The following is a 19,931-nucleotide window of genomic DNA, read 5'->3' as shown; positions in this document are numbered from 1 at the left end:
GTATCATGCACTTATAGTTCCCCATCTCCACAAAGGGACAAAAGTACTTTTTGCCATTCTTTCTTTGGGGTCATACTTGATGATCATAACATAATATTCAGTTTCATTTTTGTTTTTCTTGTTAACCCATTTATCTCTGTTTCTATTTCTTCATTTCTGTCCCTCATCTGTCTCTGACTCTCTCATACGAGGAAGCATATGACTATATAATATTAAATAACATTCATGTTTAAAAGTCCCCAAAAACATTTGAACATAAACCTGAAGATTATCTGCTCACCATATTTTTTGAAAGATGTCTGGAATATAATATAATATAATGGGAAATATTTAAATATGGACTCTAAGTCAACCTTAGTTTATTAATGGATTTTTATAATTACTTGTTTTACATTCATGGAAATCAAATATAAAAATAATTAACTTTTTTTCAGTATGTACAACAAATTAATGTCTCATGTAATTTTTCCATATTTGAGAGAGAAATTATTGCGTGTTAACTTCATTCTTCCATTTTTGTTCTTTCAGATATTCCAAAGGTTATGATTGAACCTTCAGGACCAATTCACATATCAAAGGGAAATAGTACTTTCCCAAAAGGTAATGGAGGACATAGTAATAATATTCCTGATATTGCAAGTACTAGATGGCCTCTCAGGACACCTCACATTCCTATTGTTCATACTGAAAGACCTACTCCTAAGCCCCCAAGACCTACACCAAAGCCAACAACACAATCTCCACCAACCACGACTGAATTTGTAACTATCCGAATGACACCACCACCTCCACCACCTCCAGAAGTGACAACACAAACACCAAACCCCAAGCCATCAACAATGGAACCTTCATTTTCAACCAAAATTCCAATTGAAAGTACATCTCCCAGAGGAATGACAGTGGACAACAGAATACCAATAGATCCTCAGAAACCCAGAGGAGATGTGTTCAGTAAGTAACATTAACAGCATTCTATATCTTAATTTCTTTGTGTATCAGTAGCATTAAATCATAAAAACCAAACTCATAAAAAGAATTACTTATTCAACAAAGTCAATCACAGTTGCTGGTAATTAAATTTTGTAAGAACCTTATAAACAATAAATTACCAGCTTTTTTCCCCTTTATAAATAGAAAAATAAGTGCTTGGAGCCTTAGATATTGTCCACCAACTTCTCAATGCATAATCCTTTTTACCAGCAGTTCCAAGTGATCACCAGGAGCTAAGTTATTTATAAAACAGCTTTTTCAATTGCAACAGCTCTAATTATAAGAACTTTTTAAATTTTAAATTGAAATTTTTATATATGTTCCAATCTCTTGTTTTTATTTATTGCTCTGTTAAAATGGAGTGTCACTTAAGGTATTTACAGGCTGATAATAGTCTTATAACTAATCCAATATACTTTAATAAGCAAAGTAGATCTGATCAATGCAAACTATCTAAAATAATTACTTGATAATCATTGAATATTAATATTATAATATATATGAACTATTAATATTATAATTTATATGCTTAAAATTTTATTGATAAATTTTTAACCTTTCTCACTATGAACCTCTTCACCCTTTCCAGAGAACCACCCCTTATAAAAAAAAGAATAAAAATTGTTTGTGGAAGGGAAGATAGTTCAGCAGTGCTACAAAATATATTAAAAAATTGACATTATATTCAATCTTCATCTCTAGTCTGTTACCTCTGAAAAGAAGCTAGGGGAGTTATCTTTTCATATCATTTCCTTGAACAACATTCAATTCTGACTTTTATGAAGTTGTTTGTTTTTTCCATTGATACTGGTGTAGTCATCTTACATATTGTTTTCCTAGTTTTGCTTACTTCACTTTGCCTCAGTTCATGCTTTCCCATGGCTCTCTAGATATTCAGCATTACTTATATCACTTGATTTCATGTTTTATTTAGTCCTTGCTCATTTAATAACCTCCACTTTAATCTCAATATCTCCTTCTATCTATCTATATTTCTCTCTCTCTCATATATATTTCTCTTTGGTTCTTTTTTTGTCATTAACTACTTAGGAGTGCCTAAGCATTGGAATATCTAAGTCCAAGAGTATATCATTGAATGTTCTGAATTTCTTTCCCAAATGATTGAACCAATTCACAGTCTACCATCAATGCTTTAGTGTTGTCATTTTTTTAAACAATCCCCCCAACATTGATTTCCCACTTCTTGTATTTTTGCTGTTGTAAGATGAAATCTCAGAGTTCTTTTGATTTGCATTTCTCTTTTCAGTAGTGATTTAGAACATATTTCTATATGATTATTAATAGTTTGCATTTCTGAGAATTGATCAAATGCAGTATCTAATTATATAGTTAATGGTGGCTCTGGTGAAGGACCAGAATCTCTACTTTACATGTATACTTTCAAAGTCTAAGTCTTCTTTGACAATGAATAATTTCTTTTTAGTGTAATTTCTAAAAAGTTACTAGGATTATGGTGCAAAAATCATAAAAATAAAAAGTTTATAGTTTTATTGGCAGAAGAATATTCCACTTCATGGTAAAAGTGTTTTTATAACTGAAGTCAGTACAGAACAGAATGATGGAAGTTCTAATGAACCCCCACTTCAAATGATATAGTTGTAGATGTTCAGAAACAAGATAAGTTAAAAAAAACACCAAAAAACTTAGTACAAACAAAAGGCATGTGTTGTAATCATGTTAAAGTATTTATTTATTCCTTTTTCTTTAGAATATTAGTAGAGAAAAAATGCAATTCAAGCTGGGAACACTAAACCAATGGTTTAGTTTTCTCTAGCCAGACATGGAGATATTGCTCTGTCTACTGTCTAGCTAACATGTTCTTCCTACTCCTCTGGTTATTCCATTTAGTGTAGACCTTCTAGATTTCACTTGTAAATATATCTGGCTCTGGAGATTTTGCTTTTAGGGAGTTCATTGATGACTTGTTCAATTTCTTTTTCCTGATATGAAGTTAAGTATTTTATTTCCTCTTCTGTTAATCATGACCATTTATATTTTCCATTTCACTTAGCGTATCAATTTTACAGGTATATAGTTGGACAAAATAGCTCTGAATTATTACTTTAATTTCTTACTTATTGGTAGTGAACCCATCCTTTTAATTTTTGATACTGGTAATTTTCTTTTTTTTAAAATCAAATTAACAAAAGGTTTGCCTGTTTATTTTTTTCATAAAACCATCTCTTAGTTTCATCTATTAGTTGATAGTTTTTTTACTTTCAATTTTATTAATCTCTCCTTTGATTTTCAGAATTTCTAATTTGGTATTTAAATGGGAGTTTTTAATTTGTTCTTTTCCTAACTTTTTTGTTGCATGCTCAGTTTATTGATCTCCTCTTTTTCTATTTTATTCATGCATGGATTTAGAGATATAAAATTCCCCCTAATGAATGTTTTGGCTGCTTCCTACATGTTTTGGTATGTTGTCTCATTTTATTGTCATTGTCTTGGATGAAATTGTTGATTATTTCTATGATTTGTTCTTTGATTCACTCATTCTTTAAAACTAGATTATTTAGTTTCCAATAAATTTAGTCAATCTTTCCATAGTCTTTCATTACATTATGATCAGAAAAGAATGCATTTACTAATTCTGCCTTCCTGCCTTTGATTGTGAAATTTTTATGTCCTAATACAAGATCAGTTTTTGTGAAGATGCTATACTAGGTCCTGTATAATCCTGATCCTGGCTCGTTGGTATTTGAATTGTTTCTTTTTGGCTACTTGTATTTTCTCCTTTAGCTGATAATTATGAAATTTAGCTACAATGTTTCTTGGAGTTTTTATTTTTGGATTTCTTTTTGAGGGTGATCAGTGGATTCTTTCAAAGACTATATTTCACTTTTTATTTTTGGATAATTAAACAGTTTTCCTTGAGAATTTCTTGAAAAATATTGTCCGGGCTCTTTTTTTTTTTTGATCATGGCTTTCAGATAGAATGATAATTTGTAACTTATCCCTCTTGTATCTATTTTCCAAGTCAGTCATTTTTTCCTAAGAGGTGCTTTATATTTTCCTCTATTTTTCCAGTCTTTTGGTTTTGTTTGATAAATTCTTGATGTCTCATAGAGTCATTAGTTTCTACTTGCCCAATTCTAATTTTTAAGATTTTCTTTTCTTCATTTAGCTTTTGTGTTTCCTTTTTCCAGTAGGTTATTCTTCTTTTAAAGGAGTTGTTTTCTCTTTCCATTTGGCCAATTCTACTTTTAAAGTTACTGTTTTTTTTAAAAGTCAATTGTTTGGTTTTTTCCTAATTCTTTCGTATGACTCTCATTTCTTTTCTCAGTTTTTCTTTTCTTTCTCTTCTTTGGCTTTCAAAATCCTTTTTTGAACTCTTTCAAGAGGACTTTCAAGAGGATTGGGACCTATTCATAATCCCCTTTGAGGCTTTCCACATAAGTATTTTGTCACTGTTTTCCTCTTCTGAGATGGTGTTTTGATCTTCTCTGTTTCCATAAGAGGTTTTTTTGCTTTTTGCTCATTTTGAAAGTTGAGCTCTGTTTCTGTGGAATAGGGAAACACAGTCCCAGGCTTTTTGTGAGAGGGGTCAGGAATCTGGTCCCTGATTTTCTACACTGAGATCTCAGATCTTCATGACTTGCTGTTTGGAGCTGGAGCCCTTTCTTCTTTCCTTCCATACTACTGGCCTGACAAACTGGGACTTAGTTGCCTTGGTTACTGAACTATGCTGTGGCTAACAGCCTTCCACAGGCTTCTCAGTTCCCTAGGCTACATTCTTCCCATGTGAGACAGGCCTTTCTTAAAGTCCATCCAGGATATCTTGACCTGAAAACATGTTTCATTCTGGTTTTTTAGTAGGTTCTGTCACTTCAGAGTGCATTTAGAAGCTGTATTTAAATTTATTTCAGAGGGAAACTGGAAAAAGCATCAGGAGCTTCCTAGTTCTACCACCTTGGCTCTGCCTAGGAAGGATCCCAGATAAAAAGTAGTTGAAGATCTGTTTATAATGATTAATCAGATTTTTCACAAATGACTGATAGCAGATGATAGCCTATCTGAAATTTGTACTTTTCATCCTGCATCAGTGATTGCCTTCATCTAAAAGCCTACTACTTCTCTTTTTCTACATTGTTTCACCAACTTTTTCATTCTCTCAGAGAAAGATAGTAATGTTTCAGTTAAGTTGTTGTTCAGTCTCACGAACAACAAATTGGTGTTATTTTTTAACTCACATGGAACTATTTTAACCTAATAGTATTGTCTTCATGAACATAAACTCTTTCCTTTTCAGTAGATCTGTTACATTAGGGTGTTCAGTAGTGTCCATTCTCAGTCATATCCTTAGGTGTGTTCAGAATCTTTACAAAAGAAATCAGAACTACACTGATTTTAGATAAGAAAATCTTTGAGGAACTACCCTGTAATAATCACTTGCAGAAAACAAAATCCACCCTGTATTACCAGTTTCCCAGTTTTTAGCAGCACCTCTCACTCCCCAGTCTTTTCCCCAGACACCTGGAAAGATGCAAAAATATCATTGGATTGACAATGAAATTTGCCATGAAAAAGTGGGGTGCACCAAGGTTTTAAGATGGTCATTGTAAAGAGAAAATGTAATCTGAAGTACTGCCCTGCAAAGGCATTAATCTCTCTGGCCCTGTGCCAACTTGAGGATTTGCCATGAATAACATGGCTTCCTCATTTCATTAGCTGCCCTTGACAAAAAAATATTATCCTCATTTCACTTCAAGAATTAAAGATAGTTATACATACATGCATGATGCATACATATACAAATATGCATAGGTGGATGGATACATACATGGATTGATAGGTAGTACATACATACATACATAGGCAAATGGATTGATTGATAGAGCCAGCCTTTTTTTGAATGTTTATTATATGACAGGTACCATGCTAATGCAACATAGATGGTAGTTAGGTTAAGAGTATGCTAGATATCAATTTTCCTTAATTTCAGTGTTTCTTAATGGATAACAGATATTCGAAATAGAAGAAATCTTTTTTTTCCTTCAAGGTAAATGGAAAACTGCTGGCCATAGAACCAGAGAATATCAAAAGGTCTTTCTCCCAAATTCTTTGACCCTCAGGGGCTTTGGAGATTGCTTCATCCAACCCCAATATTTTACAGACTTGCCTTCAGTAATTCAGTGGCAGGCTCCACTGCAGGAGCCTGCAGGAAACACTGACTGCAGGAATGTTAAAGTAATGCTGCTGGGGATCATTAAGGGTTTTCGTGGACTCTTCCAGATGGCTGCATGCATGACATTGCATTCCTCCAGCCTAGAGTGAGGGCAAAGGAAATGCAAAGGTCAGCCTCATGGTTTCTAAATAATATGAGGGCTTTGGAGATTGTAAAGATATCTGGGGATGAACTGAAAGGATACAAAGATAATTACTGAACTAAAATAGCTCAGAAGCTGAATAGGGCAGAGGGAAATCCATTATCTAATTTAATTTTCTTTGAAAAGTGAGATTTAAGAATTTGCCTGAAAATGATTTAACCTTTAAGAAGTATTCTTTCTTCATATTTAACATAGCAGAACATGTTGTCTGACTTTCTTCTTTGCTGGAGTCTCTCCCCACCTTGTACTATACTTGTAATGGATAAAATAAATGAGTGAGGGAGAAGCATTTATCAAACATGTGCCAGAAACCGTAATAAGATCTGAGGATAAAAATGCAAGCGTGAGTGGTGGGGGAGGGGTGGGATTAAAACGGCCCTGCCTGAAAATCCTGTTACAGTCAATAATAGGTCAATCCAAAAAGAAGGTGCAGGGCATTGTAGAAAGAAGATCTTATCTTAGAGTGGCCAATTAATAAATCCATGAATTGCACTTGTCCCAATTATTAACAATAAACACAACAACATTAGCTAGCAATCATATACTTTAAGATTTTCAAAAGACTCTCCCTCCTATTGCATTCAATCCCTAAAACAACCCTGTAAGGTAGATGATATTTTATCACTACTTTACAAATGAAAAAACTGAGACTCAGAGAGGAAAAGTGACTTGCCCAGAGTTAAACAACTAGGAAGAATTTACAATAGAATTCAAACTCAGATCTTCAGGACTTCACATCAAACATTTTATCCACTGTGCAACCCATCTACTGCTGTCATTAATACAGTTTCATATATTAAATCACCAGATTGGCTATTTAGATATGGGTAAATCAAGTTAAAGGAGAGGTGAGTTAGGGAAATAGGGACAAGGTAACATGTCTCAAAGAGAAATAATGATAAATGAATAGATCTAAGATAATGGGATAGATACCTATGGTGTCTCATAAAAGTTATGATGAAAAGGGGAAGGAAATGGGGTACTGAGGATGAATTTTACTGTTTCCCATCTCTTAATATGTGACAGAATCTCTAGTGGCTAGAGAGCTGGTCTTGTGATCATGAAGACCTGGATTCAAGTCCTGCCTTTGACACATATTTATTGTTTATTGATTGTTAAATAAATGTTAAATTGTTTAATCTACTTACTCTCTCTCTAAGTTTGTAGAGACAACCTGCATTAGTAGAGGGTAGAATTCTTTAATCAAGGAGTTCTCTGCACCAATGCAATCACATGTCCAGGTCCTATCTTTATCCTTATTCTGAGCTTGAATATATCAAAGCAGATGAGTGCTGTCTAAGATAAGGAAAACCTTCATTTCAAGATTAAAAAGTTTTATTAATAATGTTTTATAAAAATTCTATAAATGAAATACTATGCAGTTTCTAAAACCTCATAAAAAGTAGCCCTTAATTATTTTTTAATCATCCTTAACATTCCTTAAGAAATTGAAAAATTGCAGGTAGGTCAATCAACTTGTTGAAGTTCAATCATTTTCAGTCATGTCTGACTCTTCATAACTCCATTTTGGGTTTTGGCAAAGATGGAATGGTTTGTCATTTCCTTTTCCAGCTCATTTTACAGATAAGAAAACTGAGTAGGCATAAAGTGACTTGCCCAGGGTCACCCAGCTAATGTCTGAGGTCAGCTTTTAACTCAGGAAGATGATAAGTCTTCTTGTTTCCAGACCCTGGGCTGTATTCACTGTGACATGTAACTATCTAATTAGATAGTTAATAGGGGATAGACATTCTTATTCATTGACAAAATATATTTATACACAAAAGAATCACATTTAGTATAAATATATAATATATATATATATATATACATATATATATATATATATGCCACTCTACTTCCTAGTGAGTCTGTAACCATCACTTCTACCTGTAGTACTTTGGTGTGTGTCTATAACAGCCACTAAAAATAATTGTTAGCCAACTAGTACTTATGGAATCAAGAAAGGGAAAGGTAACATGGTGATTCTTTCATTTAAGGAAGTTTAATTTGCCTGTTCAGTAGAAAGTTGATTTGAGTTGTATAAGATTTAAGATAGGGAGACCAACAAACAGGCTATTGCTATAGTCCAATTCTGAAATAATAAGGGCCTGTACCAGGATTATGACAATGGTAAAAAAACAAAAGGGGACATGTGAATGATATTAAGAAAGTAAAATGGAAAGACTGATTGGATATAAGGGTTAAGAGAGAGAAAACAAGTATTACCTCTATGTTGCAAAGTTGATTTACTGATTGGATATAAGGGTTAAGAGAGAGAAAACAAGTATTACCTCTATGTTGCAAAGTTGATTTACTGGGAAGATGGTGATACAATCAAGAGTAAGAGGGAAGTTAAAAAATGGGAGGGAAAATAATGAATTTGGCTTTGTCCATGTTGAATTTAAGATTTCTATGGTCATCTGCTCAACACTGTGGTCAGGAGAGAAGTTAGGACTGGACAGGTAAATCTGAGAATCATCTGTATAGAGAAGAGAGCTGAATCTCTAGGAACTCTTAAGTTCACCAAGTAAAATATCGTGGAGGAAAAGAGAAGAACCACCATAAAGATCTAGGGGCCAACCATAAATAGAAGGCATGACCCAGACAAAGATCTGACAAAGGATGATAAGAAAGAACATTTAGGAGGAGAACTAGGAGAGAACAGTATCATAAAAACCTAGAGAGAAGAGAATATCAAGAGAATATCATTAGTGCAAAGGCTTCAGAGAGGTCAAGAAGAATCAAAATTAAGAAAAGACCATTAGATTTGCTACTTAAGAGATCAATTTGTAACTTTGGAGAGATCAGATTTGGTTGAATAATGATATCTGAAGCCAGAATGCAGAAAGTTTAGGAAGAGGAAAGGGTGTAGGCGTGTACTGCTGAACATAGAACATAGAAATACAATGTGTATTTTAATGTTTTGAGCTGTAGGATTCTGATTGTCAGGATCAGTACAACTCATTATATGAACAAATCATTGTTCAAATTTTCAAAAAGGATGAGAAAATAGAAAGATTAAAGTGCCTGCAGTAAGGGGACATATCTTTTATTAATGTAGAAGGAAGTTATCTGAAAGGCACTGCAGAAACATACTTTTCTGTCCCTTCTATATATTGTACAAAGTATGTGACTAGAGTGGCAATGATGTCCTTAGTCTCGAAAATATTAAAGTCTATATTTTGTATGATGTGGTGATGAGTAAAAAGATTGTTTCTGCTGCAGGGTGAAAAGGTCCCCAAACTAGTTTCCTTCCTAGTAAACAGCAGAGTCTCAAGAAGCTCCTAGGTGTGTCTGCCATCTCCCTCAAGATTAAATGTCTTTCAGTATTTTGAAGGAGGAAGTTATCACTGCATACAGGAAAGAATCAGATGGTGTGATTTCTAAAAATGTTCAAGATTTTTTACTAATTTTTAATTGGATCTCATGGTGTTAGGCAAAAAAAATGGCTCATCACAAAAATGGGCAAATTGAATTGTGTGTAAACTTGAAAATGTAAGAAATTTTGACTGTTTTCTAAAATTTCCATTCTGTGTGTTTTAGAAATTCCTGTAACTGACTGTGAAATCTATACAGAACTTCGCATCCATTTCATATTATGATATGAATAACATCTAATTTAATCCTTAGAATTAATTGTATTTATTTGAGACACATAAAAATGAACATTTTAGTTTGGGTCTCTATATACGGACATAATTTTACTAGCTCTCTTGCCTTGTGGTCTTTGGTTGTGTCCAAGAAATTATTGGTTTATGTAAATCAAGGTTCTTCATTTTGTATAAACAGAGAATGTTTAGAAACATAGTCAAATAAATTGTTTTGTTTTACTCATCACTAAAATTTCTTTTTCTCTGTTCAGATACACAGTGGAAGTATGGTTATGTAGTCTAATATTCTTAAGGTACTCTTAGGGACAAACACACCAAGTTCCTACTTTTTGAGTCTTGTTCCTGAGTAATTATCATAAAAATTCCTTTTTTTCTAAATGTTTTGAAAAGCAATCTAATAGATATAATCAAAAATTGCCCCTAGAAAATTACTTAAAATGAAATATCTCTTGTCAATTATTTAATTAACTAATTAGTTCCAAGCTCCCACTTTAGCAAAACTGAGGAAGACTTCCTTTTCCATATGTTAAATTGCTCCTCAGTCTCAAACCTGAGCTAATAGTCTTAAGACAAATGACAGTATAACTAATGATAGAATTTATTAGCAATAACAGATAACATAAAGATATAGATGAACAATATATCAGCTGTGAGAATGAATACAATATACAGGTACTAATAACTTTCATTCATTTAACACTATTCATTCTGTTGAAGGAACTATAGGAGATAAAATTTATATAAAATATAACCAGAGGTATGCTGATAAACTGACTCTTGGGTGGGAGGAGAGGATGCATGCAGCTCATACTTAAAAACTGAAGTTTGATCTCCATTATTAACATTTTCTCCATCACTTTTTTTAAGTCGACAATCAAAAAAGCAATAAACGAAAGCCCTGATCTGTAGCCATTTCTGAAATGTAAATACTTATACCAAAAAATCTAAAAATTTGACCCCAAAACTGCTCATCAATGCAAGAATGAATAGGCAATAATAGGGAAATCATTCTTATCTTTCTTCATGTAAAGAGAGAAGTTGGCAGTTATTTCCACTTCCTTCCTCAAGGCCCTGTTTTTGAACTACAACCTGAAAAGGAACCTGACTAAGAAGTTTAAGTTTTGTGAAAATTGAGAATAAGAGTCCTAAACAGTTGTTGGAAGGTCTATCTCCCAATCAGTAAGTCTGACATAGCCCTGAATCACTCCTCTGGACTGGTGACCCAGGATCAAGTTCAGGTTTAGACCCAGTCTTAGAATAGATTGTAAAAAGGCAAGTGTCCAACATTTTTTTTGGATGTCTAAAGATTCTATATAACAACAATGTGTTATAAAGAACGGTAATGTGGAGTTACATTCCTGCTTTGAGTAGCATTTCAGAAGAACTGATTCCTGCCTTCTGTTAGAGTTTTCTTCTGTTGATACCCATTTAGCAGTCCTTCTGCCTTCTAAATTTTTCTGAATTCTCTAATCTTCATAAGTCTTCAGGATTGCTAAAAACTTCTATTTTCAATTCAAATTATTTGTCTCTTCCATGTGTTCTACCTTCCAATCTAATGGTATTTATCCTCTCCTTTTCCACACTCACCCCAATTACTTCTTTCTTTATTTATCTGAACAGATGTGTTTTCCTCATCTTTCTAAGAATGCTTTCTTGGTCTGTATGACCAACAGATGTTGCCACTTTTTTGAAAAGTAAGATGGTAGTGGGCTTATACCCTAGTCTAGCCAATAAGCTTAGTGTTCAGTTAGACCAGAATGCCTCCAGAATATTAGCTCCTTTTCTTTACAAGGGAATCCCAAATCTACAAACCAGTATTTGTTTTGGGTTTAAGAATTCAAGACTCCATTCTCCACTCCAAATCCAAGATATCTCTTCCCTCCCCATAGTTCAGATCTTGTGCCATTAACATGTTCCACCTCTTCCTCTACTAACTTGAATACTACCTTAGCTTGGCTTCCTATGCCCTAGCTTCCTTCAGAGCAGCTGGATTGATTTATTCAAATTAGCCTAGAGTACCTGGGAAGTAGGGAAGGGATGAATCACCACTAGTTCACAATCCAGATCCCTATATCATTCAAACCATTTCTCTACCATTTTAGTATATAATTCCTTTTGTAGTATATGTATCAATATTGCTAGCTCTCTAAATTTCTTGTTTGTTTCATTAATTCCCTAGAAATGTAGTCAATAATTAACTGAACAGATGACAATGCAGGATTGTTTGTTTTTTATGTTTTAAGATTAAGAGTGCTTTGAAACATGCTATGCTTGTTAGCATTTGCTGCTATTACTTTAGTATAAACCATTTCTATTTTACTGATGTTAAAATCTCTCCTTATGAGGCACAGAATTCTTATCTCTAAACGTCAGCTCTAGGTAGAAGAAATTGAGCAACAAGATAATATTTACCTGATTTTAATCACTGTTCCCTTGACTATTGTAAGTTATATAAATTTGGGTTTTCTATCAGGTAGAATTTTGGTATTGTACATTTTAAATCCATACCCATATTATATATTTTCTTGTTTATTTTTTACTTTCTATATTCCACATTTATTTGTTATTTTATTTTATTTTATTTTATTTTTGGTTTTTATGAGTCAATGGAGTTAAGTGAGACAGCTAGTATCAAGTGTCTGAGGTTGAATTTGAATTCAGGTCCTTCTGACTCCAAGGCTAGTACTCTATTCACTGTACCACCTAGTTGCCCCTTATGTTCCCTATTTAGAAGAAAAGCACCAATAAATGTTTCATGCATATAATTTTATATTTTGCTTTTATTTTTCCTACTTTGAAACTTCCATTTTTGCTTTTGGCTTTCAGTAATGAAAATCATAGTAAAGCCCTGGTTTCTGATGACTTGCAAGAGTGGTAAACTCTAGAATTTGCCAACTAATGCATATATATATATAGCAAGGCAATGGGGTTAAGTGACTTGCCCATGGTCACACAGCTAGGTCTATGTGTCTGAGATCAGATTAGAACTCAGATCCAGATACTCTATCCACTGCACCACCTAGCTGCACCTCACCAACCATATTTTGAAATTAAAATCATCAGAGAACTGGAAAAGAACAACACAGGAGAATACTTGGTACCAGATCCTGCCTTCAGGTTGGTCCAGTAAATATGATCTTTACCCCCACTTGAGAGATCACAAATCCACAAGAATATATGAATGAGGCCACTGAATTTTGACCCAGATCACTTAGCAATTAAATGGTAAAGTACAGGTTCAACCCCTATAGTATATATGCGTCTTTCTTACAAGTCTACATTGGAACACCATCAGCATAGGTAAGTAAGATTTTTTAAACCATTGAAGTCTTAAAGATTGCCTAGGGGTAATATCCTGGATTATTCTCAACAACAGTTAGATAAAGTTCATAATTTTCCCTTGCTTTTTATTTCTTAGAACAAAAATATCTTACTTAAAAAAATGAAAAATGGATTGTTCTGGAAGCAAAATTTGTGAACTACCTGAAATAGAGTCAACTACACAATATTGCTAATGTTTAAAATATAATCATACTTATATATGACTAGAATATATATGCATATACACACATATACATACTTATATTTATATATACATTTATATATTCTCTGAGAGACAGTATGGTACAGTCAATATAGAATATATATTTGAAACAGAGAGACTTGGGTTTGCTCCTTTGTCACATACTGTGGCTGGCTAACCCAGTTACTCTCTCCATGCCCCCAGGCAACCCCTAAAACTATAAATAGCAAAGAAGGTATCTGGCCACATTGGTAGATCGAGTTATTCACAGGAAGATCCTCGTGCTCATGAAATACTAGGTCTAGCTTTTTATCTCCCCCAAGGATCTGAGCCATGTATGTCTTTTGTATATAATCTTTATATAAATATGTAGCCTATAATGGTAAACTGAATACTAAAATTTTCACAATTGTATAAATACTGTAAATCCTTATTAATTCAGATTGTCCTAATATGGAGCTCATATTAATGCAGGAAGAAGCTTGGCTAAAGTTTAGCTTGTCAAGTGTAAATTAACAATGTAAACAAGATGATAGGAATTGTTTAAAACACTTGAAAATATTTTCTAAATTTAGAAGAATTCATTTATACAGGGTGTCCCAGAAATCTCAGGGCAGCTTTAAACTTTTAATAGCTTCCTTAGAACTTCTGGGACACCCTGTATATAATTAGCATGTTAATTATAAATAATAGAGCCATAAGAATTTCATTTTGGGGAAATGGAAGAGATCATCCAAAATGCAAGTATCAAAATTCCCCTAAGGAGCTGTATTGGATCCAATTTCAAGTTATTGCACAAAAGAGATGGAACTACAATTCCTTAATCCAGACTTTTAACCAATTCAGACTATCTTTATAATCTACTCATTATGGGTGTTAAGCATTAAAGAAAAGTTAGATTTTGCTTCTCTACATTCCAACCTAGATAGAAAAAGTCTTTTCATCCCTTAGTGTATTTGTATGCAATTCCTTCAAGTTCTTATATTTCACACACTGTTAAATAAGTATCTTCTCATGATCCAAATTTATTTTAATGTTAAAAAATTACCAGAAATATATATTTATATATGCATATATATGCATATAAATTTATAAATATATTCAGGAAGTCCCATTTGTGGGGAGGGAGGAGAAAGAGAAGGAGGATGAGTAATGGATTATATCTAGATGTGAGTTTTTAATAGGAAACTACTGATACATACTCATGGGAAGTGACTTCTTTGGCTGCTCTTCATTTCATGGGCATCATGAAAAAGGACTGAGAACCTCTAACATTTGTCTCTGAATAATTACTCTCTTTTATTTTTTATTTATTTATTCAGATACATGGCTATACAATAAAATAGAGCATTATATAGTTATATGCATAATACCTAACACTACTACAAGACTTTAATTTGTTTTGTTTTGCTTTTTTTAGATTTTCCAATGCAATGGGGTTAAGTGGCTTGCCCAAGGCCACACAACTAGGTAATTATTAAGTGTCTGAGGCTGGATTTTAACTCAAGTACTCCTGACTCCAGGGCCAGTACTCTATCTACTGCGTCATCTAGCCACCCCTATAAGACTTTAATTTGCAAAGTCTTCTATATAAATATAATCTTATTTGATCCCTACACCAACTCTCTGAGGCCGGTGCTGTTATCCCCATTTTAGAAATGAGTTATGCAACCAGGATTCAAACCCAGAGTCTCCTAATGAAAAGTCTATTATTCTTTCCACTACCCTATACCTTCACAACAACAAGAAAATACCTTCTTAAAAAAATATTAATGTTGAATGGAAGAATAAAAATGTTTAGCTCTATGTATGTATGTCTGTAAAATAACAATTCCTCTGCAGCTTAGGGAGTAAGGCTCTTGTCCTCAATCTCTCCTGCTAAAGGAGCCTGTCTCTATCCACTCATGGAGAACAGATTCAGTTTTGAATTAATATCTGTGTTTATGTGTGTATAAACACATATATTCATATATATATATATATATATATATATATATATATATATATACACCTATATGTTCAGAGAGACTTAATATGTCATTTTTTTGTAAACTTCGAGATGAGGAAATTTCTATCTACCAATGCGAGTTGGTACCTTTTCTGCAACTTTTAAACATAAATAGGGGCACCTATTGTATAGAGCAACAGATATGGAGTCAAAAAAACTCACCTTCCTGATTTCAAATCCAGCCTCAGACCCATACATGTCATTTAACCAAATTTGCCTTAGTTTCATCATCTATGAAATGGAGTTGGAGAAGGAAATGGCAAACTTCTCCAATATCTTTGCCAACAAAACCCCAGACAGGGCCACAAAGAGTCAGACATCAAACTCCTTAACCACAACTACTACAAATAGACATAACTTTAGCCTTAGGTCTTCTAGAGACCTCAAGATCAATTCTCCATCCATCCACTATGTACTACTGCCTCCTGATGTCCTTCCTTTTACTACCACCTCTCTCTCTCTAACCCACATCATACACTGCAGGAATACATGAAGTAATAGAAATGACTGTAATAAAAACAAAGATAAGAAGAAAGGCTAGACTAGGCTTTGCATCCATGGAGGATATCTATGATGAAGGTGATACAGTTTTGAGGAAATTCAGACCTAATTCATCACCAGATATGTGAAAGAGAGGGAAAGATGGGGAAAATGCATCTAATTAAAACTATCAATAATCAATGACCCACTTTTCCATTTCTATAAAATCATCATGAGAACAATCCATGGGAGAATGAACAATATTCAAGTATGAAATGCTATTGGGAAGATACCTGCAAATATTCTAAAACAACTATGTCTCTGCAGGTAGAAGAGTAAGTGAATAATATAGAGCATATTAGATCCCACTGTGGTAACTGACTATTTCATTTAGTAGAATAAAATATCAAATATGCTTTTCCAACAAGTTATTTTCCTTCTAGATGTTAAAATCATACAAGATTGCTTGAGATAATGTAGATAGATAGCCAGCTTTGAACTGGGTTTAAGAACCACCTCTGACAAATACTGACAAGGTGACTCTTGGAAAGTCACTTAATTTCTCAGTGCCCCAAGAGTCTCTAATTTTATCAAGTGCAGGGATGTTGCTGATTGATTGAGGTGTTGCATCATTGATCCCTCCTCTAGATTTCTAGTCTTTGAAACCAACGACTGACAGATCCAGATCAATTTGCCTGGAAAGATTTTGGCCAAACTATGCACAAAACAAAAATCAAGTAATGAAGGATGTCTATTGGTCTGTATTAGCCATACAGAATATGTTTTTATCAGGTATGATACATTTGTATGTATGCACATTTATGTATGGGTATATTTGTGCATGTATATATTAACATAGATAGATACTGTGAATGGAAGGACAAGGAATTGAGTCCAAAATTGAATAAGAGGAAAAGATTGGGCTAGATAACCTTTGAGTATGCCTTTTATGACCCCAAGTTTCTCCCTAAAACAAAGGTCTATCTTTTTTAATGAGAGTTTTCCTCCAGTAATACTGCATGGTTACAAGTTATAAAATACCAAGAGTTTAAGCTGTAGATCAACCCCAATACAATAAAGATGTGGGTATGAGTAATCTTCACCATATGACCAACGAAGAAGAATGTGCAGGAGAAATAGCTGTTATCTGAAAAGATGTTAGCTGAAACATGAATAGAGCCATGTTGTTGTTCTCTGACTCTTTATGACCCCATTTGGGATTTTCTTGGTAAAGATACTGGAGTGGTTTACCGTTTCCTTCTCCAGCTCATTTTATAGATGAGGAAACTGAGGCACAGATTGAGTGACTTGCCCAGGGTCACACATATGGACATGTCTGAAGTCAGATTTGAACTCAGGAAGATGATTATTTCTACTCTTCTATCCATCTATCGCCGCATATAGGGTCATATGAACAGACAATTCAATCATGTAGTAAGGATGAGGAATAATAGCTAGACATCCATTGTGTTCCTTTGTTATCTTTGGAATGATAAGAAATCAAGAGATCTACATCTACATCTACATCTACATTCTCCAAGCAGAATATTTATTAGAAGTCATGGATATGAGTCAGATAGGATAAGAAGGGAATGAGTTGTAATCTGTACTTTTCACATGGTACTCACATTAGTAAGATGATGAGTCCAATAAATTATGTGAGTCTCATATAAGGATGAAATATCATGTACAATAATAAAGAATGATTAATAAATCAATGTAATATGCTAATGAGATAAAACATTTGTGTTGTCAAAATTAATAATTATTTCAAATACAGGAAAATGTCCTACTTTGAATCAAGTTAGGAAAAAGAAAATAAGTTTTGATTTCACAAATATATTTTCATTTTATTGTCTTGCATTTCACAAGAGGTATTAAATGGTTGTCATTCTTTTCTCATGTTCTGATACCAGAAAAAAATGTGAAGTCTTAAAGAGATGTTTATCCTTCACAATAAAGGCATAATTAATAATGACTTTGTTAACTGTTGTTCCCTGAGCTTTTGTTTGACCATAATCATTAGATAGTGGCTTTCCTCATTTGCCTAGCTAATATGCAGTCCTTGTTAGTTACTCTCATATGGTGATATTATTATTATATCTTTCATAGGAGTCCAAATTTTTATTTATTATATGTTAAAAGCTATAGGAACAAATTTTTGCTGCCAAGCTCTTATTTTATTTCATAATTGTGAAGCCTTCTTAGTCATCTTGATTATATTGATGAGAAAGTAGGAATAATCAAGTAATTTGACAAGATAACTTAATAGAAGCTATGATATTATTTCCTTCTTCCAGTCCCTTTATTACTCATGTTTATAGTGACACTGAGTGACAGTAATAAATACAGATCATATTGTTTTTTCTTTTTTTGGAAGGCAATGAGGTTAAGTGACTTGCCCAATGTCACACAGCCAAGTAATTATTCATTGTCTGAGGTCATATTTGAACTCAGGTCCTCCTGACTCCAGGGCCAATACTCTATCCACTGTGCCACCTGACTGCTTCCTAGATCATATTTTTGAATGTGTTTCATGTCAAAATTTTAAGACTAACGTAATATTCGTTCAGTAGAACTGATTTTGAGAGTATTTTCATAGTTTTAATATTAGTATGAGAAGATAATACAAGAATTTATCATTGATAATGGGATAATGGTCAATAATCCAGCCAAATAATGAAAAGAAAGAATAATTTAATTTGGTGATAAACCTGTTGTCCTTGGACACATTTATTATGCATGTTTGGGAATTCTAAGACTTCTATGTTTTGGTCTAATCTACTTATTACTTTTGGTGACATGTCATTAAATGCTTTTGTTTGATTAACAAAAGCTCTGTATTTGAAAGTATAAGAGGCAGTGTTTGTGTTTGTTTAAAAATAGTTCTCTTGAAAAGTTGGCTGGGACAATTGATAATGGACCTTTGAGTTATAAAAATCTGGTTCGAGTCCTACTTCTGACACAGGATGGTTTTGCAGCTCTAGAGTGACAATTTTTGGTGCTACTGGCAACTCTCTAAGGCTAAAATTTGCAGAGCAAGTGCTTATTTGCACAGGTAGAGAAAGTTCTGTCTCCAATTAGAAGAATTAGGATTAAGGAAGAATAAACACTCCAAAGGCAAAAGAAAGAAAAGTTCAATTGAGAAAGAACTTCCAAGTTCCTCCATTGGAGCCTTTTATATACACTCTCAGGGTCACCTCTTCAAATTGAATCCATAGACATTGATTAAACAGTTACTATCAGCCAGATAGTGTGCTAAATAGTGTGGGAATATATAGACAAGCAAAAAAAAAAAGGGCTATTCCTGTCCTCAAGGAATTTACATTCTAATGAGGGAAAATAACATTTAAAAAGGAAGCTGAAAGGGAATATGGTGGGAAGGTGGTGCTCACATAGAAGTATGGTGGGGGGGGGAAGAAATGAGGAGCCAGAAATATAGCCAAGAGAGGAAGAAAAAAGTGAAAATGGCTAGTTTGGGCTCTTTCTTAGGATGGAGAAACTAACCAATCAGAGGAAACTAAACTTCAAGGATGGAGGGATCATTCAGAATGAGAAAGGCTAAGTTCTTCAAGGATGAGAAATGATGGTGGATTTAATTGGTATTAGCTGACAATTAAAAGACATTTTAAATTGTGCTATAAGCTACTAGGAAAAAGTCAAATAATTGCTTATCATGTTCTGAATATGGCATGGACTCCTCCATGTATTATCACACATTTCCATGTTCAGATTCCAGCTAATCTGTGGACAACCCTGCACATGCCCTGAGGAGCTCCCCTTTACACAAACATCTACAAAATTGTTATTTTGTGTCATGGAAGACACCACGCTGAAGAGGCCAAAGAAGTTGAATTTTCCTTAGAAAGAAAAATGTGTGTCTTCTTTTCCACAGATATACCTTTGTTTCATAATTTCCATTGAAGGGTTTACCAGTAGAGCAATGTGGTTAGAGACCTTCTTCT

At 33.6% G+C, this 19,931-nt stretch overlaps 1 protein-coding gene across 5 annotated transcripts in view; it reads left to right on the top strand.

The window, feature by feature from the left end:
- NPNT (nephronectin) overlaps positions 1-19,931 on the top strand; it is a 100,694-nt gene that overhangs the window by 66,988 nt on the left and 13,775 nt on the right. For all 5 annotated transcript variants that reach the window (XM_074228756.1, XM_074228754.1, XM_074228755.1 and 2 more), the window contains one exon: positions 529-951. In XM_074228756.1, the coding sequence (XP_074084857.1) occupies positions 529-951 (423 nt within the window). The remainder of the gene's footprint in view (positions 1-528; positions 952-19,931) is intronic.

This window comes from Macrotis lagotis, chromosome 3, assembly GCF_037893015.1.
Source record: "Macrotis lagotis isolate mMagLag1 chromosome 3, bilby.v1.9.chrom.fasta, whole genome shotgun sequence".
NCBI lineage: Eukaryota > Metazoa > Chordata > Mammalia > Peramelemorphia > Peramelidae > Macrotis > Macrotis lagotis.
The sequence above is the reverse complement of the archived record's forward strand: the minus strand, read 5'-3'. Positions and strand labels throughout refer to the sequence as shown.